The 26974-nt window shown below is 42.3% G+C and overlaps 1 protein-coding gene across 1 annotated transcript; it reads right to left on the bottom strand.

Moving 5' to 3' along the window:
• Positions 1–1859: 1859 nt before the first annotated feature.
• On the bottom strand, positions 1860–10240 carry ackr3a (atypical chemokine receptor 3a). Its single transcript, XM_086124381.1, has 2 exons — positions 10015–10240; positions 1860–5853 (listed from the first exon to the last, which is right to left on the bottom strand). Exon 2 carries the CDS (start codon positions 5823–5825, stop codon positions 4683–4685), a length of 1143 nt encoding a protein of 380 aa, XP_085980507.1. The 5' UTR covers positions 5826–5853; positions 10015–10240; the 3' UTR covers positions 1860–4682.
• Positions 10241–26974: the final 16734 nt, after the last annotated feature.

A 26974-nucleotide genomic window follows, 5' to 3' on the forward strand; every position in this document is an offset into this window, starting at 1 on the left:
CTGCGAGCCAGAAGCTGATCTTCACTGTGTTTGTTTACAGATTAGGTGTGTGGCTACAATGTGCGGTAATTACATGTACGCATTGTCCCTTATCACTGTAAAACTTGAGTTAGTTCAACTCACAATATTTGAGGTCAACATTTGCAGTGATTCATTTAAATTTAACACAGCAACTCAAGCATTAGAAATCTATACAATTTATTGAACTACAAATAATTATTATTGTTTTGTTAACGCAAGAAAATTAAGTTTTACTTAATAAATACATTCGAAACTGTATTACCAAAGTATCTGCAAATAGTTTCCCCTAAAAGATTCAAAAAGGGTATTTTTTTGTATGAATGCACAAGATTTTCTTGTTCATGAGTCATATATACAGGTACAGGTATGTGTATATATATATATATATATATATATATATATATACACACATTACACGAGGAAAAGAAAAGAACAAATACAATCTGGAATGGATGTTTAATTTTGTAATTTTTCCCTTTTATATGACTAACATTTACAAAGTAAAAACAATTATGCTATGCTTTTGCACTCGCAAAAATCAGTTCTTAAGTCAGGTTTTTTTCCGCCAAATTAGTGATTCTAACTGTTTTAACTTATGTTAACTTTATTCTTTTTGCATATTATTATCTTTTTACAACATATAAGTAGTTTTGAACAGAAGTAAATTGAAAAATTGCAAGCTTTTGTGGGACACAAAAAAATATGTGGAGAACCGGAACTGTCCCACAGTCTTTGGGTTTGACAACTATGCTCTAAATGGTATAATTGTCAATATGTGCCCTATGATTGGGTACGACTGGTCCAGAGTGTACCCAGTCTCTCACTGTAAGTCAGCTGGGAGAGGCTCCAACTCACTCACAAGTGCTCCTCATGAGCAAAGGTGTTGTAGAAAGTGGATTTGTGGATTAAAAAAAAAAAAAAAAAAAGAAATTGGGTCCAGCTGCCTAACAGACAATGCATGTGTGTCTAATTAGAGTCTATTTCCATGACGCCATCAGTGCACCTCATAGTCCTCTCAACAATCTTCTTTACTGGACTTTCCATCTGAATTGGGGGGTGTCCAAACTGCTGATTAGCGGAAAGACTGAAGCACTCCGGACAGGCGCGATGATTGCTAGGAGGTCGTCTGCAGGGTTATCGCATATCCCGAGGCCAAAATTGGCAGGGTGTTGACGCTGTGAGGTTAAAGAAACACCGGGGAGGAGAGTCTGGGCAAAGTCAATGTCACATAATTTGACACACCTTGGAAATTTTCTTCTATCTCTCCTTGAGGGGACGCAATATAGATTGGTGTAATTTTCTACCTGCAAGATGATGATGGATGTTTGTGTTGACATAGTAGTCATTAATTATTTTCAAACATGGATAATGTATTTAAAAACAAATCTCCCTGAATTCATTTGCAAGGTCTTGAAACATACCTCCACTTTGTACCCCATAAATACAATAGAAATGTAAAAACTTTTCAAGTTGTAATATCACGATAACAAATTCTTATTTGATGAGGAAAAACAGTTGCGATGTTAAGAGAACAGGCATCATTTTTATGAAATAAGTCAATCTTTACACAATCTTATGAGGAACAAAGTCATGTTTTTTTCCCCGAGATAAAATTGTTCTACGATTACGTTAAGTAAAGTTTGTGGCTTGGTTATAAAAAATAGAAGACGCCTGTTACTCTGAGAAAAAAAAAACAGCATTATACTTGTAAAAATAAACATTTTGTTAAAAAAAGAATACTTATTTTCATGCAGTCTGATTTATGGTGATGATACGGGCTTTTAATTGGCCGAAAACAAAGGTAGACAGGAGTAACATGACTGGTTTAGTATGTTTGTTTTATTTGAACACCAGTATGCATTTCTAGGTATGTACAAAAAAGGATCAAACATAATATTGCAAATTATTTAGAAGACCCTTATTAGGACCCCCCCCCCCCCCATGTTTGAGAACCACTGCCATAGAGGGGATATGATGATGTGACATTATGACATGAAATATGACAGGAATTGGGAAGCATGGAGACAAAGTATTTTTACTGTGTTTAACATATTTGACAGAACATTTCTTGAAAAATAATAATAATAATGGGATGCCTGCTCCATTGGAGACGCGTTACTCTCCCCAGTCACAATCACATCATGTCAGCATAATTATGAAATACTGTAATATCCCCTCACATTAAATCGCAGCTAAGACAAAACCCCCCCGCTAACTCAAGCACACACATTCACAAGACAAACTGCATTCATTTGGTCCTCTAATCAACACTTTGTAGTTGCACATCACAAATGCTGTCTGCACGCGAGCAGTAAAGCTATTCGTTTATATTATTTGGTTGTAAAAGTTAGTGTGTGCATGAATAGCCCTGAGGCGCTGATGCAGCAGGATTAATTCCACAAACGTAATATAGAAACAGTGTCACTGGCAGCTATTTGTCACACTTGGTCGGCCTACAGTCAATCTTCAGGCAATGTCAAACAAAAGAGATAATTGGTTTATTATGTTCCCCTTTTTCCAAGCCAGCAGTAAGTGGCTTTTGACTTCTGTGGGAAAAGGCTCAAATTATGGTATTTATTGGCTACGCCTTCAATGGGAAGTATTTGAGACGTGACTCCGTTTATGACCTTTTCTCCACACAATGCTAGCTGGCTTTGCCAAAGCTGGCTCTAAAAATAGCCATCTGCCTAGGAGTCATATAAATCCAGATAATATGCGCGTAATGTGGGAATGAGGTCATTTATATTTTAAAAGACTATCCACACACATCATGGCATGGCTATGCTGAAGTCGAGGGCCAATGGCAAAAGGCTAACGAAGAAGGCCAAATATCAGTTCGCGGCCATTTTCTGTCTGATTATAGGCTGCATAAGGTAACTATGAACATGTGTTATGATTTCATTTGAGGACTGTAGGTGAGTGAAAAACGCTAAGTCTTCTTTGGCATTCGACTCAGCATGACTTAGATTTGTTCTTGGTTTTACTGTTTGGTGCTTTCTACCGCCTTTATTACCGATTTGTCTTACTGTTTATTGTGCATGTTAAATTGCTCCATGTACAGCACTTTGTATGCAGCGATGGCTGTTTGAAAGTGCTCTATAAATACAGTTGACTTGACTTGACTTGACTAAGTGAATGATTAAGTAGCAGTTAGAAGCCTTTGATGTCACATAAGCGGCTACGCAAGATTATTTTATGAATACGTAGGGGTTTCAGTTAGCACGTCACAGCGCAACAAAGCTAAAGGCATAGGCCAGTAGAAAAGGTTCGTAAAGAATGCTAACTGGAAGTTAGCTCCTCGGGGGAACTTTTAGATTACATTAAATACATCACACAGTGGCCATTCTATGACGCTGCAGGCTAAGAGGAATAGGTTAGTGAGCAGTTTATGTCTGGTAAGTGCTTCTTAAGTTATATTTGACAATGTGTAATGGTTTCATTCTAGCACACTTAAGAATTCATGAATGCTAAAGACACAGGCTAGTAAAGCAGGCTAACTACCGGTGAGCAAAAAAAGCTAACAATGCTTTAAAAAAATACATAGGCTAATACACATCAAAGTGTAGCAATGCTGGCAACATAGGCTCACAACAAAGGCTAGCAGAGCAGGCTAACTCACATTCATGACTGCTCAGAGGCTTCAGAACGTAAATTTGAGCACAAGTGATGATACAATCTTAGCACTTGAGTCATTAACGTGCCATCTGGAGATAGTAGCAATCGTAACAGCAAGCCTCAACAGATATGAACCAACAAATGGGATCAAACATGTTTCTTCTTTGGTTGAAGGATTCAACTGAGGTGACGCCACGAGGTTTTCATACCTAACGTGTGACAGCAGGATTTGAACGAGGACCCAGTCACTGGGCACACTGAAAGGATGAGGCAGATATGAATGGGGTGGAGCAGAGTGTGAGTGACAACGTCAAACAATTCAAATGAGTATAAATAGACTGATTAAACACACCCTTTTGCTCGTAAAGCTCCAGCAATGCCTGCTAGATTCTCTCTCAACATACATGCACACAAACACGCACACACACTGGTGTGGTGATTCCTAGCCACTGAGCAGCGGCACATTAGTGCCCAAAAATTATTCCTTGTTATGAATAATGTATCTTGTGCTCATCTATTTTGGCACTTTATAGTAACGGGTCAATGACAAAGGTAGAATAAACCTGTGTATCCAGCTGTTGCCACTCATGCGACAAAATAAGTTATGCGACTATTTCAACTTTGTGTTCAATAAACAGGCCCAGATTTTGCACTGGATTGAATAGAAATTAACATGAAATCATCATTACTCCAGTATGTATACATACCTTTTGGGACTTTCTTTGGGTGGTGTTTGCTTGGAGATTCTTCTAATGTAAAATATGTGCCTATGCTCAATAAACGTTGGGAAACACGACATTAAAATCGACCACACAAATATAAGGTTTGGACACACCCGTTTGGCTTGCCAAATCACTAACCATATAGTTATAGATATGGTTTCACTAATAAAACTGCTTTCTAAGTGCTTTTTGCGCAACCAGTCAATCGATAGTGATACCCGGCTGTCCACAGGAGTTCTCGATCTAGCTGCAGAAAATGTCTGTAAATGTAATGTCATATTTGACGTCGGTTGGAATTTCAGCCGCAAAGCTTGAATGGAAAGCTCATCGTATTGCACAATGCGGCGGATTGTCAACGGCGACGGCGGAGTACTCTGCATCAGACACGTTGGATGTCTCAATGAGGCGTGCCAGGCCAGTTCGCGTGGAGTACTTGAAGATGAAGGCTTTCATGAGGTCGTAGCGGTAGTTCCGGTTGATGAAATTGTAGAGGATGGGGTTGAAGCAGCAGTGCAGCAATGACAGGCACTGGGTGAGGTGCATGGCCACATACAGGAAATTCTCCAGGCCGCAGGTGAGAGGCAGCACACCCAGTTGGGAGAGCGAGTCAGCCAGCAGCACGGAGTGGTACGGCCCCCAGCAGCCCAGAAACACCACGATGTAGGCCAGGATCACTTTGCGGCTCACGCGACGCTCTTGCTCCACCGTAGTGGATGATGGCGAGGATGTGCAAGTGAAGGATCTGGCCAGCAACGCGTAAAAGAATGCGATCACAGGGAAGGGGAGGATGAAGCCCAAGAGAATGAAGCTCAACTGGACCCCCACCATCCACTCCCTTGGGTTGTCCTCCGGGTACACGGGTCTACAGAGCATGCTGTCCCCGTGCGAGGCCTTCACTGTACGTAGGAAGTAGGTGTCTGGCAAAGAGGCCACCAGAGCCAGAAGCCAGACTCCGATACAGACCATGCGGCGGATAGATTTCCTGCGCGCACCGCCCTGGTTCTCCCGGTGGCTTGTCACGCTCAGGTAGCGGTCCACGCTCATGCACGCCAGGAAGAAGATGCTCCCGAAGAGGTTGACAGAGAAGAGCAGGTGCGTGAGTTTGCACGCCACTTCGCCGAAGGGCCAGTGGCCATGCTGGGCCAGTGAGCTCACCCACACCGGCAGCGTGGCGCACACGCACAGGTCTGCCACGGCCAGGTGGGCGATGTACGTGTGGGTCTCATGGCGAGGGGCGGAGTCCCGTTGAGCGCGAACATTCACCCACAGGACCAAAGCGTTGCCTGCCAGGCCTACCACAAAGATGAAAGTATAGAGGACGCACATGGAGTGGAGCAGGGCGATGCGGTTGAACGCCGTGTGGCACACTGTGGTGTCCACGCTGGAAATGTTGGAAAAGCTGTCGGAGAAGTTGAGGTAGCCCAGGGACTCCCACAGGTCCTCCATCTCGCTGGTGCTCAGACTCATCTTAACTGCAGACACACGGAGAGGAACCCTGCAAAAAGAAACACATGACCTCATCGTTCCTGCTGCAACTGTCTTAATCTCGCTCGAGGAGTCAAACCAAGGCCAAATAAAGCAATGTGGACACCTTCATTAAGCTATATGGAAGGTCCTCCATTTACAATGGACATATACTGTAACATATCCCGGATACAAGCGGCCGAAATGAGCTTTCTCCGCAGCGTGTCCGGGCTCTCCCTTAGAGATAAGGTGAGAAGCTCGGTCATCCGGGAGGGGCTCAGAGTCGAGCCGCTTCTCCTCCATATCGAGAGGAGCCAGATGAGGTGGCTCTGGCATCTGATTAAGATGCTCCCTGGTGAGGTGTTCCGGGCATGTCCCACTGGCAGGAGACCCCGGGGACAACCCAGGACACTCTGGAGAGACTATGTCACCCAGCTGGCCTGGGAACGCCTCGGGATGCGCTGGGAAGAGCTGGAAGAAGTGGCTGGGGAGAGGGAAGTCTGGGCTTCCCCACTAAAGCTGCTGCCCCCGCGACCCGACCCCAGATAAGCAGCGGAAAATGGATGGATGGATGGATATACTGTAACATTTTGACATGTCGGCACGCCCTTCAGATATTTTTTTTCTCTCATTTCGACTCGTTTGGAATTATGTGCAAACACAACTTGTCGATTTAATGACATATGTAAGCAACTCAAACAGTAAACACGCTATAAATCAAAAAAAGGGGAACAGACCATTAAGTAGAAAGCACAATAACATCAGATATGGATCACGTGAAAGGAGAAGTAAATAGTCCAAGAAAATCTGATAAAGGCATTTGGATAAGTAGCAGTTTATGATAGGTTTGGGTGTGGAAAAAAAGATAAGAACAAAGTTTATGGTCACATACATCCAATTGCCACCCACTCGAGACGACTAAAATCAAACCTAACCTTGTTTTATCTGGTTTCTGGCTTCCACAAATGAATGGAGTGAATGTGACAGTCTTTCTTTAAATGCCTTCCTGCCAACAGATGAATGAGCAAAGAGGAAATCACTTTTTCATCTCACTCTGATGAAAAAGGCGGTTTTAGTTTCATCAAGCAGCATGAGCTCATAAAACAGTTACTTGTGGTCTGCCACCCGACTCTGAAGAATCTTAATGTTGTTAACTTGTTCAAACATGGCTTTCGGACTTGAATAGAGCCTGTCTATCATAGTGTCTGCTGTCAATATGATTGATGCCTGGTCGAGGCGAGTGAGGGCGTGTGGTTCCAAACAAGTGTTTACATTAGCTCCTCGAGCGCAGCGCAGATACGGAAGCAGCAAGGAGAAACCCAAACAGTGTATTTCCGGAGCGTTCCTGGCATTCCAAAATAAAGCACAGGTCACTTTGGGAGGAAACCCGATTCCACTTTAAAGAATGTTTTCCCATAACGTGCCTAAAGAAGTAAAGAAGAAATCCTGTTTCCTTTGTATTCTTCTTGCAAGGTCGCAGAGGAGCTGTCGCCGTGCAGATGATCAAAGAAGGGCAGCTTGTAACCTTGAGCATGTCATTTTTACAACATCTGAAGTTAATAACAAGGGAGTGTGTGCACAACATGTCAAATAGTTGGATAAACGCAGAGATGGAAGTGGAACGCAGCACGAGGAGGCCACACATACATTTCTTTTGCAAAAAAAAACCCGTACACTCTAAAATTTTGTTGGTTTTGTCAGCAAATCCTGGTTTTCGACACTCTAAAACTCAAATGCAGTTTTCAGTTGTAAGGGTGACATACGAGGCAGTGTGGCATGTTAACAATTCGGCACCATTCTTTAGAACGAGGCAAGCCTCCAGTGACATATTTGGACCGCATTGCTGCCCCAGCTTCACAGTGTGCTGCGATGTCTCTCTTCCAACGAGCCGCCCGCCGTGATGTGAGAGGTCGGCTGGGGAGTGAGCGGGAGTTTTCTCCCAAGGGGAGGGAGATCAAAACCAGAGCACGGCTGCCTAATGCGCTTAATGCCCCACAGTGACCTGTACAACCACGGAGAGGAACTGTGTGCCGAGATCAGCGGGTGGCTTGACATTACGCAAAATGCCTTGCCTCCACTTTGTAAACGGAGGGTCGATGGCCACCGCGGTGGCAGGTTGAAATGTGACGGCCTTAAGGCATCTTTACACCCACACGGCTTTTCCTTAACTAAATAAAAACATTCCACAGCTCCTGGAGACATTTGAGGATCACATCACACATGCAATAATAATGACTTTTCACCCATTTGTTGCAACTTATCATGCATTCTCCACTCAGGTTCAGCAGTCATGTGTCATCCAAAGTATCGATTTGCCAATCGTACAGCTGCAGGTATTTATCACTTCTGTTCTTTGAAATGATTAGCTACTCCACGTTAAAATGTCTCTAGGCACATTTGCCTTAAGTCCGTCCGTAGTAAGGTACGAAAATAAAACTGGCAGTGACTCGCAGGGTAATAGAACGTCGAGGATAATGTTACAAATCACAAACCAGAACTGCTCGCAGGGTAGAGTGTTTACTACTACTATTATAGAGCATCTGGGACTTATTAGGCTTGTAAATCACGTAAGAATTCTCATTTGCGAGAAACATTTTATCATTATTAACTTAATGCTTTTCCTGTGATACAACGTTACCTTGTTTTGTTTTTAATTTGACCGGACAACATAGAGGGCCATTCTTTGCAACAGGGGGATTTTCAACGCAGGGATAATCTCTCACAATGGCCTCCAATTCTCTCATATTATATGGAAAACACCTGAGCCAGGTAGCACGGCAGGCTTCAAGCTAATTAGTCTCTTAACACCTACAGCCATCAGATAAAACACACACAAACACACACACTGCAGTCACACACAGCTTTGCAGCTGCTTTCTTTATTTTTGTTATTCCATCATGAAAAATGGCGCATGTGTGTCCAATTAAAAATAAGAGGGAATAAGTAAACAGCATTGATTTGCGCTTGGAGGCTTGAAAGCAGCATCTCACACACACAAACAAACACGTACACACACTCTTTGAATCAGCAAATGTTCAAAAATATAATAAATAGCATGTGTTTAATTAACAACAATTGGTGAGAATGAATCGAACCGATGTCAATATGTCCATAGGGCTACACGTTTATAAAGCTTTTATTTTACTCAATTATGTTAAACTGTAAATAAATTATGCTTGTGAAAAAAGGAGGGAATACATTTAAAGGGTATGGTGATTTGTGCTTGGAGGCTTAATAGCATCAAGGTTTTTATATTGATGAAGGAGGTTAACTTGATGAGAAATTAAATTTAAAAGTACGCAAGTTAAACTAACAACAACAAAAAGAATTTCTAAATATGGAAAAAAGTACAAAAGCACATTTTGTACTTGCCAGTATTTTTGATGATTACTTTTACATCGTAAACAGTGACACAATAATGTTTTTTGGGGGAGGGGGGGTACATAAAAGCACATTTTGTACTTGCCAGTATTTTTGATTATTACTTTTACATCGTAAACAGTGACACAATAGTGTTTTGAGGGGGGCAAAGGTACATAAAAGCACATATTGTACTTCTAAGTGTCTGATTATTACTTTTACATCGTAAACATTGACACAATTGTGTTGTTAAGTCTCTCTCTCTTTTCTTTCCTTAGCGCGTGAGAGTAGCTCTCTCTCTCTCTCTCTCTCTCTCTCTCAATCTCTGACTCAGTCACCGCGAGCATCCAGTTACAAATTAGCCCAAAACAACGCTTTTGTCTCTCAATACACAGACACTAAACGTCAGCCGAGGGATTTCATGTGCTAATGTGTCCCCACAACGAGATTGGTGCAGGTGCAAATTTTTTGTGTTTTGTCACAAGTTTCTGCTGTCACTAGTTACTTCGTAAACAATCGACGGTGTGGTTATGGTTCAATCCGGGCCGGCTCGTCTCAGACTAAACAATGCAATGTAATTGTTGATTTGCATCAGCACACTGGAAACAAAGTCCTGTTATCAGACACAATTTACCATTCAATAGAAGGGGGAAGAAAGAAAATGGCGGTAATTCAATGTCGTAACCATATAATATAACCTCTTTTATATTTCATTATTCGTAGTGAGAAATTCCAAAACCCGTGTCAAACGTGGACATATGTTCTTAAAACGGCGTCACAAGTCTAAACGCTGACTTCTCCCGCAGCACGCGAACTCATCATTGCAGTTTACCTCTTTTTTTTCTCTTTTTGTCAAGTCTTTCGGCGATTCTCAGCACGCTTCTCCGCTGTTCGCTTAGCTTTGCATCAAGTCCACTGGGGTGCACTTCGAGGTCTCTCCTCCGAGTTCTCCTCGCGCGAGAATGGCTCGATGACTCGTGCACTTGCTGATACTGACAGGGAGAGCAACGCCTTCGGGGGCTGGACGTGGATGGAGGTGGGGGCTGCGGTGCAGGTTGGGGAGGAGGGGGGGAAGTTGCAACGATGTCGTTACGGACCGGTTTCGGTCAGGATGAGGGCAGAAGAACGTGCTTGTCCTGCTTTTTAAGAGGAAAACTACTCGTTTTTTTTAAATGACAGAAGTTGTTGTTTTTTAGCTTGGCACGAGACAAACCACAAACCATTCTTTGAGCTGACAACACCCAACATCCATCTGTACTGCGCTATCCTTAGTAGTGTCACAGGTGAGCCATAGCCTATGCATTGGGAGGAAGGTCAGGGATACCCTGAACTAATTCCCAGCCAATCGCACATGTAGACAAACAATCACTCACACTGTGAAACATACAACCCAGATAAAAACCTAAGCAAGCATGTGGAAAACATGCAAACTCCACGCAGCCCAGATTTGAGCCCAGAACCTGAAAATTGTGACGCAGATGTGCTAAACACATCGTCAGTGTGCCATCTCAACAGCAAGTAATTGTCCTAAAGACCCTATGAAGTTACTTTCAGGCGTTGTTTCGAAATACATTGCGTATGTTTTCGGTAAGTGCTGAAAATGTGCAAAGGCTGATTTAAAAATAAAATGGGAATGAATTGTTGAGATATAGCGTAAAACTCTTTTTGCTGATGGCAAATGATTTATTTTCTAACTGTTTAACATTTTACTGTGTCAGGTCTAAAGTGAAATACAACTTTCCAACTACATGCACACACGCGCACACACACACACACACACACACACACACACACACACCAGACATTCTGTCCTACCTGCTGATCCATACATGCTATGTAATTATAACAAAAACATACTGGGGAAAGTATTCAAGCACAATCCGCTCTGACATTTTCAGTTGAGGGGCCTCATCCCGGGAGTGGCTCGCCCTGCTGTTACTTCAGAATGAAACCAGACTCAGTCAACCACATGCTCAGTTGATTGACTTCCACCCAAAACCAACCAACGGGTTAAACTTAGCAGAGCAAGCATCTGAAACGCCCTCTGAATAACGAACCAGATCACGGCAAAGTCATGTGCAAGTTTTGGTTTTAATCAGTGGTTTGTTATTTCAAGTCAGGCAAAAACAGTACATCTCTGAAATTAATACGGCCAAAGGGCTGAGTTGAAATGTTGCCCTATGATCTTTGTCGTGCGTGTGTGTGGGGGGGATTGCATTTCCATCTACATATGTGGCGTTATTCCACATGGCTGTTATGTGCATGCCAAAGCAACAGGTGGCACTATAACCCATGCCCTGTAAACCCACTATTTATTTCAATATAAACAGATGTCCTTGACAGCTTTATGTTTGAATGAACTGCAAACACTCTACAGAACTTTGATGTATGTCACTCAATCGAGTAGAATGACTTAAAAGTCCTTTTTTTTTAAAGAAAGTTTTTATTGATTTGATGTCGATAAATGCAGGTTAAAAATGCATTACAGGATAGAGATTGTCACGTCATCGGCCCGCATAATAAATGAACCGTCTGCATAGCGGGATTACTACTATCAAGACAAATGTCCGGTGGGCCAGTGGTTAGCACGTCGACCTCGCAGTGCAGAGGTCCCGGGTTCGATTCCAGCTCCGGCCTCCCTGTGTGGAGTTTGCAAGTTCTCCCCGTGTCTGCGCGGGTTTTCTCCGGGTACTCAGGTTTCCTCCCACAATGCAAAAACATGCATGGCAGGCTGATTGAACACTGAAAATTGTCCCTAGGTGTGAGCGTGGATGGTTGTTCGTCTCTGTGTGCCCTGCGATTGGCTGGTAACCAGTTCAGTGTGTCCCCTGCCTACCGCCCGAAGACAGCTGGGATAGGCTCCAGCACACCCCGCGACCCTTGCGAGGATAAAGTGGATCAGAAAATTGATGGATGGATGACAAATGTCCACTTTGTGTTTCAAGTAGGATTAAATTAAAGTCAATACTGTTCCTAAAACACATTTTGATATGGAAAGGAGAAAAGCTATTAGTCCCACCTAAAAAGGCCAACTTGGTGGTATTTTCCAAAATGTCAGTTACAACACAGTTGGAGCTTCAACCAAACTTCAAACTTTTGGATTTAGCCTGCTTGCCGCTTCAAGACCAGCAATTAACCTCAAGTTCCATGCAATATGAGATCAGCCTGATTTATACTATTTGCCTTGTCATGTTGCGATAAGGAACTCACAGGTGTATATTTTGATATTTTTGAAGCGTTATCCTCACCAGGTGTGCAACGCCCAGCGTGTTTGCCCTAAGAAAGAAGTTATCGCAGAATGGTACAGGTCACTCCGCTTGAGTTTATCATGGCTGAATGCAGTGATGAAATACAGCCAGCAGCCTGCCTGCCTGCTTGGTGACCTCATTAAAGAGCACTGGAGTGAATTCAGTGGAAGCTTTTAAGGAGAGCGCCCGTTCCGCACGCATAGCCATTGTCCTCCGTATCAGAAGCATCAGGGGGATTTATAAGCCTCTGCTGCCAACCTCTGTTCTTGCGCTCCCCATTCACAAGGAAGGCACACTGGGAAAGCAGGTGTGTGTGTGTGTGTGTGTGTGCGTGATGTGAAGCCTGAGAAAAAGCATTCCGGCTCTTTGTCAGGAAAAAGAACACTGCGGAAGACCGGTAGATTATTTTGTTGGGATGCATGTGAAGCAGCAAATGAAATTAATTCAAATGAAAGGATGTGATGCATAAAAATGAATCCACTACAATGGAGTAATAGGAGTGTCCGAATTTTTAAAAAAATTAAAAACAATACAAGATTAGAATCATAATCTTACAAGAATAATATATAGTTTTCTAAAATTCACCATAAGGTTACATTCTCCTATTTCATTTAAGTTGTGATTCGACAACAGTGATGGCATTTTCAGTCAAAAGCAAGGCGCAAAATGGCCGCATCCTGAGATGTATAACAATGGGTGTATTTTGCTGCTTAATTCATATACTAGAAATGCAATATTATTCAGAATATCGTGTTTCGACTAGGGGGGCCACATAGAACATATTGTAAAGATTTTTTCATTTACTTGACTTTCCCTTTAATGTTTGACCTATTTTCAAAATGGATCTCTATGGCAATCACATGTCTCATGAAAACTCCACAATCCGGAAATTAGGGCCACCCTCTGTGTTCATTTAATCACGCCTCTTTGGTAGCTGGGCACAAATTCCCAAGTTACGCCTGGTGGGTATGTCAGACATCTGGATGGGAGGATCACGGCACCTTGAAAGTGTGCAAGCCAGGTGCGAAAAAAATAAGTTAAATGCGAATGGGTGAAGATGCCCCATTAAGTGTTTGCGCCTCAAATGGTATACAGTTGCCTCCACAAATGACGTGTTGACCAAAATTCTACTCCCTTCGCTTCCACAACTTTGACCATCATTCTGCTCCTCTGATATCATTCCTGTTATTTTTTCTGTTTAGTTTGACATCTTTCTTGTAATATGTTTTTCATCTAAAAAAAAAAAAAAATTAATACACAACTATGTATTTTTTTTAACGGCTAAAAATGGGGCTTTGTGTTGTGTAAGTATCATCTTTTTCTTTTCAGTGTCTCCATGATACTCCTCCATCAATTCAGTCATCATGCAATTTTTTTTTTTAATATACACGATTGTCCTTTTATTTTTTTCCAGCATCCACGGTGTCGGAAATAGGTGTAGCGCAGGATTCGGTTTGTCAGAAGTTGGTCAGCTCCATGCAACACAGATGTGAAGCAGTTGTCAGAAAGAGAAGTGATTTAGTGGAAAGCGACATGTCTCTTCTTTTTATTTAGTCGATACGGTAAATGTGTGCATGAATGGAAATACATTGAATGCTATTATTATGAGCAGTAATCTTTTTTTTTTTTTAACATGGCATTTAACCTGTCACATGAACCCCCCCCCCCCCTCCACTCCCCCTATTGACTTGAGAGGTAATGAGACCCATGTCGGTGGGGTCAAACGTCACATCAGTACACTCTACCCTGTCAGCGCTCTGGAAGTGGCACTTTTCGACAAATACCTTTCAAGCATTTCAGGATGATCTCATATGCCTGATGACAAACCAGGAAGCAAAGTCATTTTGAAGGCACAAATTATTACGCATTATCCACCACGTCAACTTTTAGGCTCTTGTGTTCAATGTAGGGTGTCATCATTTTCTATTTATTTATTTATTTTGTGCTTTGTGTACTTGTAAATGTCTTTGCCAGCAAGACTACCATGGGTATATTTATGCATAGAACAGAAGGAAATCCCGTTGCTCGCCTGCCAGTCTTGGCAGAGGAGTCTCGCTTCCGTTGACTCCTGATAAGATTTGTGTTTGCGTCGCATTTTCTCATAGATTTAGTCCACGACGTTAAGCGTGAAACCCCAGAGGCTGCTTTGCTCAATTTAAACACAATTGGGCTTGCTATTCTTATGTGCCGGCGCTCAAAATAACACACGCTGACCTTTTGGCCGATTTTTACAAAGTATTTCTCTTGAGTCACAATTTCTTTCGGCCAAGGGTATTTAAGTTCATGACACACATTCATAAACAGAACGATTCTGAGATAAGGAGAAGGAAAAGGGTGGGCGACAGCCGGCGGGGGTCCGTGGCGACATCATAGAAAGAGGAGAGTGTGGGAGAGGTAGTCGAGGCGAGCGGAGGAAAAAAGATTGAGTGACTTATTGCTAATGACTTCTCTTTCTATTGTAGTCTAGCCCCCACGTCGATTGTGGGGGGTCTGACGGACCCTTGCTATTTTTGTGCAAATCTCTATTCAGTGAATTCCCTTCTCAAACACGTCTTCAACAATCTACCTCCTCTGCATTTTCTCCCTCTCATACCTCCTATATTTCCTTTGCTTTCTTTTTTATCCATCCATACATTTATTTTCTATAGGCGTTGTCCTCAGTTGGCTCACGGGTGTGCTGGCGCCTATCCCAGTAGACTTTGGACCAAAGGCAGGGTACACCTTAGATGAGCCGCCATTTAATCGCAGGATACATATACACAAACACACACTCACTTTTCTAGCGTATGGACAATTTACTGTACCGGTAGTCTTCATTTAACCCTCCGTGCATTTTTTTTGAGCATCCGAGGAAGCCGCAGGATCGGGAGAATATCCAATCCCGGGGAAAACACGCAAACTCCACACTGGAAAGCCACAGCTGTCATTCGAACCCCAACCACTAACTCACTACGCTGCCTCCTTTATTTATGCTACGAGGAAGAAGGGATTGCTGTTCAAGTCAACTCTATACACACATTGTGCCTCTCGACAATCTAATGCAAGTGTAAAAAGAAGTTAAGCACTGATTGTGGAAACAAATAAAATAACCATACCGATGCCTGGGAAGCGAGTCCCTTCACAATAAGACTAAACAGAGCTGCTCTTGCAGTGTATCTTCTTTTATTATCGCTTTAGCACTACTGCACTGAGGACAGGACAGATATTGCGATGTCGGAGAACAGTGCGACACAGAAGTTCACCTTCCTGGTAATGGTTATAATCACAGCCCTGGCACCCTGTGGTGGTACTTGTAGAATCAACGTCATGCATGAATCATGCTTTTTAAACTTCACAACTGCCTTACAAGTATTAAAAGCATTAAAAAAACAAGTTAAAAAATCAATCAATAAATTAACAGTAAATTGTGTGCTTGCCTTTAACTGGACGCGTGCATTGGGTAACTGGGAGATGAGTCTCTTCTCACTAGGGTTAGAGTTGATCTGACTTTTCATGTTACTTTCTGTCCATACTCTTTTATTATTATCGTCGCTATTGTGCTGAGCAGCCAGGACAGACACTGGTGTAGCACTTTAGTATGCTGTGACATAAATTCATCCCACTAGCAATTAACGTTTTGATTTTACAGCTTTAGGAAAAACCTGAAATCCGGACTTTGAATTGCTGTTGTCATGCAAGTTGCATTCATCACTGGTGACGCCCTGCATGCTATAAACACGGAGACCTTTTGTGTTCCTTGAGGATTTGTTCATGCAGGTGCATGCTCAGCAACCAGGCGGCTTCCCGCTTGAGAAATGAAGCTGTCAAGACCTTCCTGACATTGACAGAGCATGCCTCCATCCCACTAATGTGTGTGTGCGCGCGTGTGTGTGAGAAACACTTGGCTGTCAAAACATGCAAGAAAACCGAGCGAACGTCAGCTATTTTCTCTTTTGACATATCTCAGAAAATACATGATGTAAAAAGCAAACCACAGAAAGGCATCAAGTGTGTTTACGATATCACCATAAAGAAAGGTTCTTTCTTCTTCTGCAGGTAATTGAACAGAATGGTCACAGAGGAGGACGGTAACATCAAACAAGGAAGAAGTCGTAAATTGTCAGGGGCTGTGTCTCTTTAGGAACACACTAAAAGTGTTTTCGTGCATGGTGGGGTTTTGAGTGGTCCCTAACTTTATCGTAAAAAAAACTTCCTGCTGCTGTGCTGAAAAGCCATTAGTGTCACCATGGCAATGCCTCGCTAATGAGCAATAACGTAATAGTGCAAAGGGGAACAAAGGAGTTGGTAATTGCACCCTACCGGGGGATACATTGGATTCAGAGTTATACCGCAGGGATGTTCTTTTTGGGAGGACACATAATACAGGCTGTTCGATCCTGAAATGTCAATACTGCTTTCTGATAATGGAATTCTCCGTAGGAAAAAAAAATCCATATTTGACTAACTTCGGAGCAATGTCCGTTCGATTTTAAAATGGAGATGAAAACGATGGAGAATGGGATATGTATGCAATGCTTCTCACATTTCTTACTCCACATGTCGTAAGGAGACCGTGCAGCTTCATAAAGTGCTTTGAAGTGGGTTCTTCCCATTTTACGATTGGGGAAAAAATGATGAAGGATTTTCGGATTAAGTTCAACTTTCTATTAGGGATGTAACGATATGAAGATAAGATAAGAAAACCTTTATTAGTCTCGCAATGGAGAAATTCCCGATTCACAGCAGCAAAGTTATGAAATGAAGAAGTAGAACAACAAAATATAGGAGCTGCTGGAAAGGCAGCTACTCTCGCGGTGCCATTTTGAAGTCAAAATAACAAAAATAACACAACACAACACATAGGGCACAGACAGTCGTGCAATCTTCACCACTTTTCTGCATACATTTTGTTGTCTGAAGCAGTTCTAGATGAAAGAGGAGAGGATCAAAGTGTCCTTTCACCAGTGGATCAAGACGTCATGCTGAAAATGTGCACACGTCTGCTACAAGCTAAGTTTTGAAAGCAAACACGAAGCTGTAGCGTCCATTGACGAAAAGAGATGAGTTCACTTCTCCTGTCCCACGTAATCCGCTTCAAACTCCAAGCCGCGACTCCCAGTTCCAAATCCGCATCGGCGCTCCGCGCTAACGCTCCTTTCTTCTCATCGTCGGCTCCTCAAGACTTACATCCATCCAGCCGCAGACCGCTCAACAGCACCGATCTCTCCGCTGAACAAAGCGGGGCTGTGAAAAATGCTGCCCATTACAGGCGCAAGACACAAGCGCCCCGGACTGTCCAGCAACGACAGTCAAATGGCGCCGACATTCCCCCCAGTCAAAAACAGTGCTGGTATACCCATGCTGCCGAGAAGGCGCAACCACCGAGCACAGAGTCTCCTCCTTGATGAATGTCGTGGCCAAAAAATGCTGAAAAAAGTCCACATCAGGTCCACACGACGTAAACAACACAAAGTGACAAAACAAACACAAAAACAACAAAAAAAAGCAAGGCTCATGAGAGCACTTGCTGACGGCTGCCTACTTGGGCGCCATCTTGACTTAAAAAAAAACGAAGGGAAAACGAAACACGTTTGAGTTCCTCGATTCGCAATGTGTGCACCCATTAGCAAGTAAGTGACTTCGATTTGATGTGTTATTAGTGTTATCAGCCAAACATAGCATTGTGAACTGCATAGATCATGATACTTTGCGCTGCTGAATCAATAAGTGCAATCGACAATCAAAGAACTGGCCGATCGTATTACTTTGTCACTGCTCTTATGAACAAAAACACAACATTTTTCAAACTTTTTCACCGGGCGCTAAGACAGATATTAGCATTCAACCACTCAAAATACCAGTATCATCGAAAACTGATTATCTTATACTTGTATTAATAGATTTGGTGGTATCCTCCATCTCTAAATCTACATCATGTTCATTATTATTTTTTATTTTTTTTGACTGTAACGGCTGAGAAAATAGAATCGAAATAGAATGCAAACTAACCCAACATAGAGAATTAACTCTCACTGTGATTTTTTTTTTTTTGTTGCTGATGGACTTTGCTTTCATATGATGACCAAAAATCTCATGAAAATATCGTGGCGAAATCAACATCAACAAATTAGACACGCTTAGCGAGTGGTGACGCAAAATGGCCGCCGGTGGCTTCAGTTTTAGCAGCACCATGTTTCTTACGAGAGAACATTAGCATTAGCCCAATTGCAACATCAGATGCTAATATAACCACTTGAGAGCTCAACAAAATGTAACTTGTCAATCACTTTTCCACAAAGGAATTTTCTGCCAGGTAATGATCAACTCCCAGCACTGAATTTCCTGACCTGGTGAAATGCGAATCATATTTCTCACGTCGTCATCCAGACCCTCTCTTCTCTCTTGTTTTTCTGTGACCTCAATGAATCTGTCCGTGTTTTCCTGCTACGACGTTGACCGTGACCATCTGTGGCTCACTCCATTGACTATGTCTGTCATCTGTGAGGGCAGCAGTAACTCATCGAAGAAGTGGAGTTCTGTGTTCCCTCAACCGTACCCTTTGCATGCATTTCTGCACACACACACGCACATATCATGTCATATAGGGCTATGCCCCCCCCCCCCAAAAAAAAGTGATATTCAAGGAAATGTCTTGCTCCGGGTGATGGTGAGAGCATCCAATATGGATTTGTGAAGGACAGCATCTGTCCACAGGCTGTAAAACGAAAAAAAAAAAAAGTCGTTCATCTCGTTTGGTTGCCCGGAGGTGCTGTGAGGCCAGATTAGCAATCCTATCCCCACATACCACATGTGTGCTTGCTGACATAAAGTTCACAGGTAAGGTTGCTAACTTTCACCCGTATTGTCTTGTCATGTGTTCGTGGGGAGGGTGGGGGGGAAGAAAAATGGTCCATCAGTTACATTGGAATGCACTTATGTTTTGGAGCGTTTAAGAAGCTACTAGCATTACTTGGAGGTGTTGCCTTTCTCAGGTTTCGGCCTGCCTTTTCGACAATAAACCCCATTGCACAATCTCAAGGTCAATGTGAAAAAGCCACTCGGGAGAGCACAGATGTTTACCAAGGTCAAACGTTGTGAATTTGGCCGAAAACCAGAGCGCAGCTTCATAGCTACGCACCACGGCATATGCTTTGCTTCACGAGAGATTTACGAGGTTTTTCACTGTTCCTTCATTAAGTTTCATGAAGTTGTTTTTGCATAAGCGTAAAAAAACATGTGGTAATCATCACAAATAAGTCCTTTTGAAAAATTAGGTCATTGTAGAAGAGCACATTGATCGAATAAATTGACCAATACCTTTGTATTTTTAAAGGCAACACAGTGAAGGATTTCTGGTTGACATGATTTTCTACTAAGGTAGGGCCATTTTGAAGGGACTCTAATGAAAGGTTGTTCTGATGGTCACTTCCCTGCGCAGGACGCTTGAACATATTTCTGCTGTCAATGCACGATATAACAGTGACTCCCAGTGTTCTACCAGTTCAAATGCTGTTTTCAAATGCGGTAATGACCTCACTGTTGTCAGCAAAGCTAACATGTCTGGCCTGAAATTGTTTTTCGGAAGCAGCAGAAAATGGAAACCTCCCCGCTGAAGGTCAATATAATGACCAAGTAATGGCCACAGGACGCAATTGATCACTGCAAACCATTAAGTGAGACAGAAGTGCCGAGGGTCGCCATATTTATTGATAAGAATGATTAGTGTCTCCATTTAGGACAGCGGGTCAGGACATCATCCGCGCCTGTCAGAGATGGTGTGCCCCAGGGAGCCATAGTAGGGTGACTGAGATTGTCCCCAGAAATGCTGACTGATTTTTTTTTGTCAGTCCCTTATTCATGTTCAATGCTCAATTGGAAATTTGCGCCTCATTCATTTTTGATCGGTGGGGATACTTGAAGCTATTGATTTGTCTTTGGCTTTATTTAGACCTGAGCATGTGGTGTGACCTCTTTTTTGTTTCCTTATTTTTATGAGGACAAATAAATCATCAGTTCTGTGGTGTCCATTACAACAACTTCTTCTAATAATAGGTAAAATTCTATATCTTTATATTCTTTTTTTAAAAGTGCTATAATAGTTAAAAGGGGGACATTCAGCGCCTGAAGCCACTGAGCAACATGAAATTTGTCAAGCATGTCTACAAAGCATAGGGCCACAAAAGTCCCAATAGCATGTGCCCGACAATCACAGAAACGCTGCCATTTTTGTTTGAATTGGCTATTTTCAGGTCATGTTGGTAAATTTTGGTTGCCTTTAGAAAATGTTGCGACCAATTGCTACCAAGTTAGAACCGCATGCCCAATAGGCAGAGGCAAATTGCAAAAAAAAAAATGTTTTTCGTTGTTATATGTGGCAAAATATGCATCGCTGTAAAACACAAAACGTGAATAACTCTCATCCACTTGGTCAGAACTTGACAAAACATGAAGAGATTGAAGTTGCCTGCTTCTCGTGAAAATTTATATAGATACCATTTTCTTTGCATAGACATATGCCCATTTCTCATTTGACTCATTCACTCCCAAAGACGTTTTTAAACGTATTTTCAGACTTGGTCTAGAATTGGCTGGTACTGAATGAGTTTTAATTCAGAAGGGCTCCTTTACTTATGATCCTTATATAAGCCTGTTATTCCCGATTTCCTCATTACTTTTATCAATCTATGTCTTCTGTATGCCTGTGTCAAGTGTGTTGAGAGTTGTACAAGCAAAATGTGCACACAAACGATGACAAAATAGCTAATTTGTCACACCCTCATTGGATGGCTTTTAAAGCTGCGTCAAAGCTTAAATAAGTCACTTGCAAGTAAACAAAACGACATTCTGTCTGTAAACAAGAAAACGTCGTGCTTCCCGAAGAGCTGAGCTTGCGCGGAAAGCCAAACACTGCAAGCTTTATTGGACGTAAACACAACTCCTGAGGTACTCAAACAAGTTCATTGAATGCATATGCTGATGGACTCACTTGAAAAGGAATATAAACTGTGATGTACAGTGAGCATCCATTCAGGCTACCCTGAAGCTAAAAATTAAGATGAAAAATAAAAGGAAAACCAGGTGGTTCCCATTGGCGGTCTCACAGCGTCCAGCTTTGCAGCAGTCAGGATGTGACGACCCGGGAAGCATCTGGAGTTTAGGCCTGTGTGCGCCTCAAGCTTTCGAGAGTGGGGCGCTTGCTCTTAAACGCGGTTTCCACTAAGTCAATCAATCAAACTTTATTTATACAGCACACACACACACACATTCACAAGAGTTTAGAACTGGTAGATCAAATGGCAAGACAAAGCTGTCAGGAAATACCAACATCAGTGAGGAAGCACGAGAGGCGGGGTAAGAACAGGAATAATTGTCTCGGTTTGGTTTGCTGGTGAGATAGGGCCAATCCCATCCCACCCTTAACTGGTGGCCAGTATGACCAACACATTCACACCTGTGGACAATTTTCATTGAAGCCGCACAAGTATTGGGTGACGATTCAAATATCACAAGCCAAGATTCAAAAGCTGACATTAGCGCCGTGAGCCAGACGTGCCGACCAGACGTCCAACGGTGCTGTTCCGAAATGTATCAGAGTGATGTTATAACTCGCGTCTCCAGAGGAAACGTGTTAATAACGCAAAAGGGCTTAACTTCGAAAGCTCGTAGGTGTGACGCAGTTACAGATGTGTCTCAAAAGAGTGCTGCCAAACCAATCTTTAAGGATTGTAGCGATGAGCTTATTTTGCTAAATTGGTATTTAAGTCGGCCACGTTCGATGCTGGATGCGTGGATTGGCAAATTGCATGCTACTGCTTTTTGGTGAATCACTTTTTCATCTGTAAGGTAAGCACTGTCTTTTGTGGTATTAAATCGTGACACACAGCCATATACAAGTGAGATACACAAGCACAAAAAAAAAAAAAAAAGACTGATGAGTAAGCAGATGCAGTGTGCTGGTGCTGGTGCAGATCTGCTTCTCATTACGGAGGGATAGAAGAGATTTTGAGAGGAGCTAAAAGGCTGCCAGTTGACTTTATCTTCGTAGACTCCCCAATCCACCGCCCTAAGCCGTCTCTCCCTGGACCTCCTCGCCACACGGTCTTTCCTCGCCACACGGTCCTTCGCCTGCCGGTAAATGTGATCACTCACATCAGGCAGCAAGTAGCAGGCACTCCATATATCAGGTCTTAAGTGGAATGCTGGATAGGCATGATTTCCATCCATCAAAACCAAAGTGACAGGCCTTCCGTGGAAGTTTTTTTTTTTTTTTTTTTCCAGAGTAGGCTTTGCCTGGATCCTATCAGAGGCAGTCGACCTGAGTCAAGTGCCTGTCAGGGAAAGGGAACTGAGTGGGGGGCATTGACTTGTGAAACCGATGGGGATGGAGGAGGGTGCGGAATGGAGGGGGGGGGGGGGGGGTGTTGAAAAAAATGCCTCCAGTGAACATTCACAACACTAATGAGCAAAAGAGTGTGTGAAAAGTCCGCTTGCGGAAGAGGTTTCCTGTGTATTTTCACACTCAAGACGCACACAAAAGAAGGATGGAGATGAGGATGAAAAAGCCCTGAAAGACACATCCTGCAACAGTTGCTTGGGAGAAAAAAAAAAAGAAGGAAGGAGGCTGTGATTGTTATTATTTGTCTTTTCTTTCACACAGTTTAGACCTCGCAGAGAGGAGAGAGAGAGAGGTAGAGAGCTCCGGCGCGGCTCTATTTGTAGACTTGTTCCGTCACAGCTGCTGATATCTATTTACCATTATTCCAACCAGCTGCTAACGTTTGCCATCACATCCTGAGCGTTTTCTCAGGCAACGGTGCGTCAACATTGGGATTTGGTGATAATAAAGTCGTTAATGTGAGTGATATCCTTTCCCACCAAAGACAGGTTACAATTGTTATTATTATGTTTTCGTGTTGCAGGTGTGGGGGGGGGGGGGGGGACAACAAAACAAAGGTCACTGTGGGTTGTTTATGTCCATCATCTTTGAGGAAATGCTGGAGAATATCAAGAAGATGACATCCACATATCGATACATTGCAGGTAGTGACAGACAAATGAAAAGTTCTTTTCTGTCACGACAAGCGCACGTGCGCCTGTCTACAAAAATTGAGCCGATGAACTAACTGGATGTGAGGAGCTGCCATTTGGGGGAGGACTGTGTTGAGATCTCAGACTGAATTCTTCAGTATCGTAATGATGGCGAGCGCACAGTGGTCACACTGGGGGGGGGCAATTCAGTTACCATAAAGTGATTGGTTCTCCAGTCGTGCTTCAATGCAATCCTTTTACTTCCACCACTGAATATACTGTAACCAAGTCCAATTTCCTCACGTTGTAAATGAGTGCGATGATGGACGATACAGCATATTGCACCTCATTTCTCAGTCAGCCTGTGGTTCCTCTGTCATTTTCGCATCTCAGTCACACTTGATCTGGACTTGTGGGTCTTGTCTCGTAATAGCTGGCCTGCTGTTAACCCTGTGACATGTGGCGCAAAAACAGGGGGCCATTTACGAAGCACTCAAAACACATCTGGCTCTGTTCAACACCAGTGAATCGATTACTCAAATCGCACCTTGCCGGTAAAAGAACAGGCGTTCGCACTTTTATAGACTTTCTTCATGAAAATTAAATGATTGAAATGATGCACTCTTGTGGTCAGATTCCAGAGAATGCTCAGGATTTTGATGAATTGATAGTATTAATTTGCTGAATTAGGCTTCTTCTCTGGTATAATGAATATACAGTACAGTTCATTCATACATTTACAAGTTACCAGTGTGTGAAGTTCATTAACTTTTGCCAGACCAGCTTGTATTTGACACAACTGCCGAGCTCAGACTCGCTTCGCTTTTTGTTTAACTTTTGGCAAGAAAGCAATTATGCTTCTATGCTCAAAAATGTCACTGCAACCTCTTTTAAGATAAGATAAGAAAACCTTTATTAGTCTCGCAATGGAGAAATTCCCGATTCACAGCAGCAAAGTTATGAAAGGAAGAAGTAGAACAAAGTGGTGTGGGATGAACTCAATGTGGCCTTGTACTGTTGTTTGCTGTCTTAAAAAACTTGTGTAAACCTCATAAAGCGCCATTTTTAAGTGGAACAAATTAGTGTGGAAAATACTGCAGTAGCACTGTGCTACTAGGCTAACAATGTTGGTCAGTACCACATTTTCCGCGTCTAATTCCAAAATAGATTTTATGTACCTTAGAAGAACACAAAAAGTGAACCATATTGTGAATATTTAACACAAAACGTTAGCTAGGCAGCTAACAGAGTGTGTTTTTTCAATCGGTTGTTTGCATGGTCACTTGGGAAAATGGAAATGGCGCAATTAGCTTTCGCGTACTCATGGGTAATACAGAAAAGGTCTTAGCAATTGTCTGCTAGCAGGCTAAGTGAGTGCCAACAACAGTTGACAAGAACAGGCTGGCTAATTTAGGAAACTAGAAATGGGCAACCCGTCCATCCATTTTTGAAAATGAGAAGTTTAAAGCTAACGTTGAGCTAACGATAGTGTTTGTCAACACCAATCCTTCCCAAACACCCTATATTAATAAAAATATTTTAGAATATTATAACTGAACCCACTTGTATTTATACAAATAATTAATAAAATAAATTAATTTGAAACCAATAATTAAATAATTAATAAACAATTCAAAAAAGAAAATAAATGAAAGGCACCCGAAAAATGTGGAGAGTGGGAAAGACCAAATTTGCAGCCTTGCGATGTGGACAAAATTACTCTGTGTGTGTGTGTATATATTTGTGTTTTTATATATACATACACACACTGTATATCCAGTGTATGCTTTGAAACAAGGGTGATGTTTAGGCTCTGTGCACCATTATATTGCTCAGCTGTGAATGAATGTATTGTATATTTGGGTTTCCAGAAAAGGAGGACTAGCCTTTCTGGAGACTGGTGCCCACTTCCTGCTATTGAAGTGTCTGAAAATGGTGGGAGAACTGGATGTACAATGGCACAGCGAGATTGAAAATAGATCAGAGACCATCGACTAGTCCCTGACATGTAAACAGTCTACACTTCAAAACCCGGCAATTCTACGCCAACACTATGGCTTCAAGTCCTTGACAATAGTCTGTGTAAAGCCCTCTATTGCTGTATCTTCAACATGGCAGCCAGCTATAACAGCATATACTGTAATTAAAAAGCCATTTATTGTCTACATGTGATCTTTGCAACTTGCCAACACGTCATGATGGAAGCAGCAGTCGAAAACAAAACGTGTCCATGGCAGCGCATGTCTCATTTGTTCCATAGGGAAAGAGTTGAAGCAATGTGCACATCCACATGTGATTAGTTGTAGAACGCAACAGGCTGCTGGCAAAAACACTTGGTCTGGCCGCAAACAGGGAGGTGAACACTCGGAAGCAGATGGTGTGTGCAAAGATGATTTGTTCAAAGGAAGCACTGACATGAAATTGACTCATTCAAGCTTTCAACTCGAAACCTTCAAAATGAATTACGGACCTTTCTTGACAGCAGGAGAAGAACCAAGAGAGTCTTGTTCACCATATCCTTCAACTTTGCTTCCTATTCAAGACCAAACTTTGTTCTTCTCGGCCATTAAAGCGTTCCTCAAGGCAGTCAAAGGGAAGACAAGGCAGATATTATTGTGGGAGCTACTGTGGAATAAGAGAAGAAAAACACATCTTAAGTAGTTTATTGATGACAGATGAAGTAGCAATATCATTCGCCATCACCTTCCAATTTAGGCTATTGAAACAAAAGTATAGAATTTTAGTTTTGGCTGTTTGTCCACAAACCTCAAAAAATTCAACCCAAATTGACAACAGAGCACAAGTTGACCTCGAAGTCAACTTAGCTGAGTAGTAAAATAAAAAGACACACCTACTGGTTTCACAGCAATCCTTTGCCACACCATATTTTCTTCACGATTAACACGTTTTGTTTTTTTTTACACTTTAAAGCAGAGCATGCTAGCATTAATTATCTGTACTACTTATTAAGTTTATGATTTAGAAGTTTATTTATTGAATTGCCCAGACGCTGCTTAATCCATGACCCCGGAAAAGAACATTTCCTATTTTTGGCGGGTTGGGTAAAGGGTGGATGACTTTAAATTATGAAACAAATCAGATTTACAAGCATTCAAGAAGGGATTATATCCGCCAATTGTATTTCATTGTATCCAAGGAAGAAACCACTTCTGATTTGAGTCTTGAGCCAAGTTTGCCGCAAACTTAAATGACTTTTCCAGGCTTCTGAATTGCTACGCATGACCTCACGTCCAATGCTTTTATTTTCAAGTACTCAGAAAAGTTGAGGATATTTCAGAATGCACTTGAACCACGATGAACTTCATTTGACCTTATGCAACCTTTTGGAATATGTCTCTCCATGTTCAATGTTTCAGTACTTGGCAAAAAAAAAAAAGCCAGTTTCCCTCTACTAACATCCTGTTTGAAGCCTCAGAATGGGAAGGTTGATCAACTGTTATGTCATCTTGGGCTCAAGTGAAAATGTGAACAGCATTAAGAGGACTGTCCAAATAGCAATTCTAATTGAGAAGAAGT

Source organism: Hippocampus guttulatus, chromosome 11, assembly GCF_054856545.1.
Source record: "Hippocampus guttulatus isolate MCC_2025c chromosome 11, RoL_Hgut_1.0, whole genome shotgun sequence".
Lineage (NCBI taxonomy): Eukaryota > Metazoa > Chordata > Actinopteri > Syngnathiformes > Syngnathidae > Hippocampus > Hippocampus guttulatus.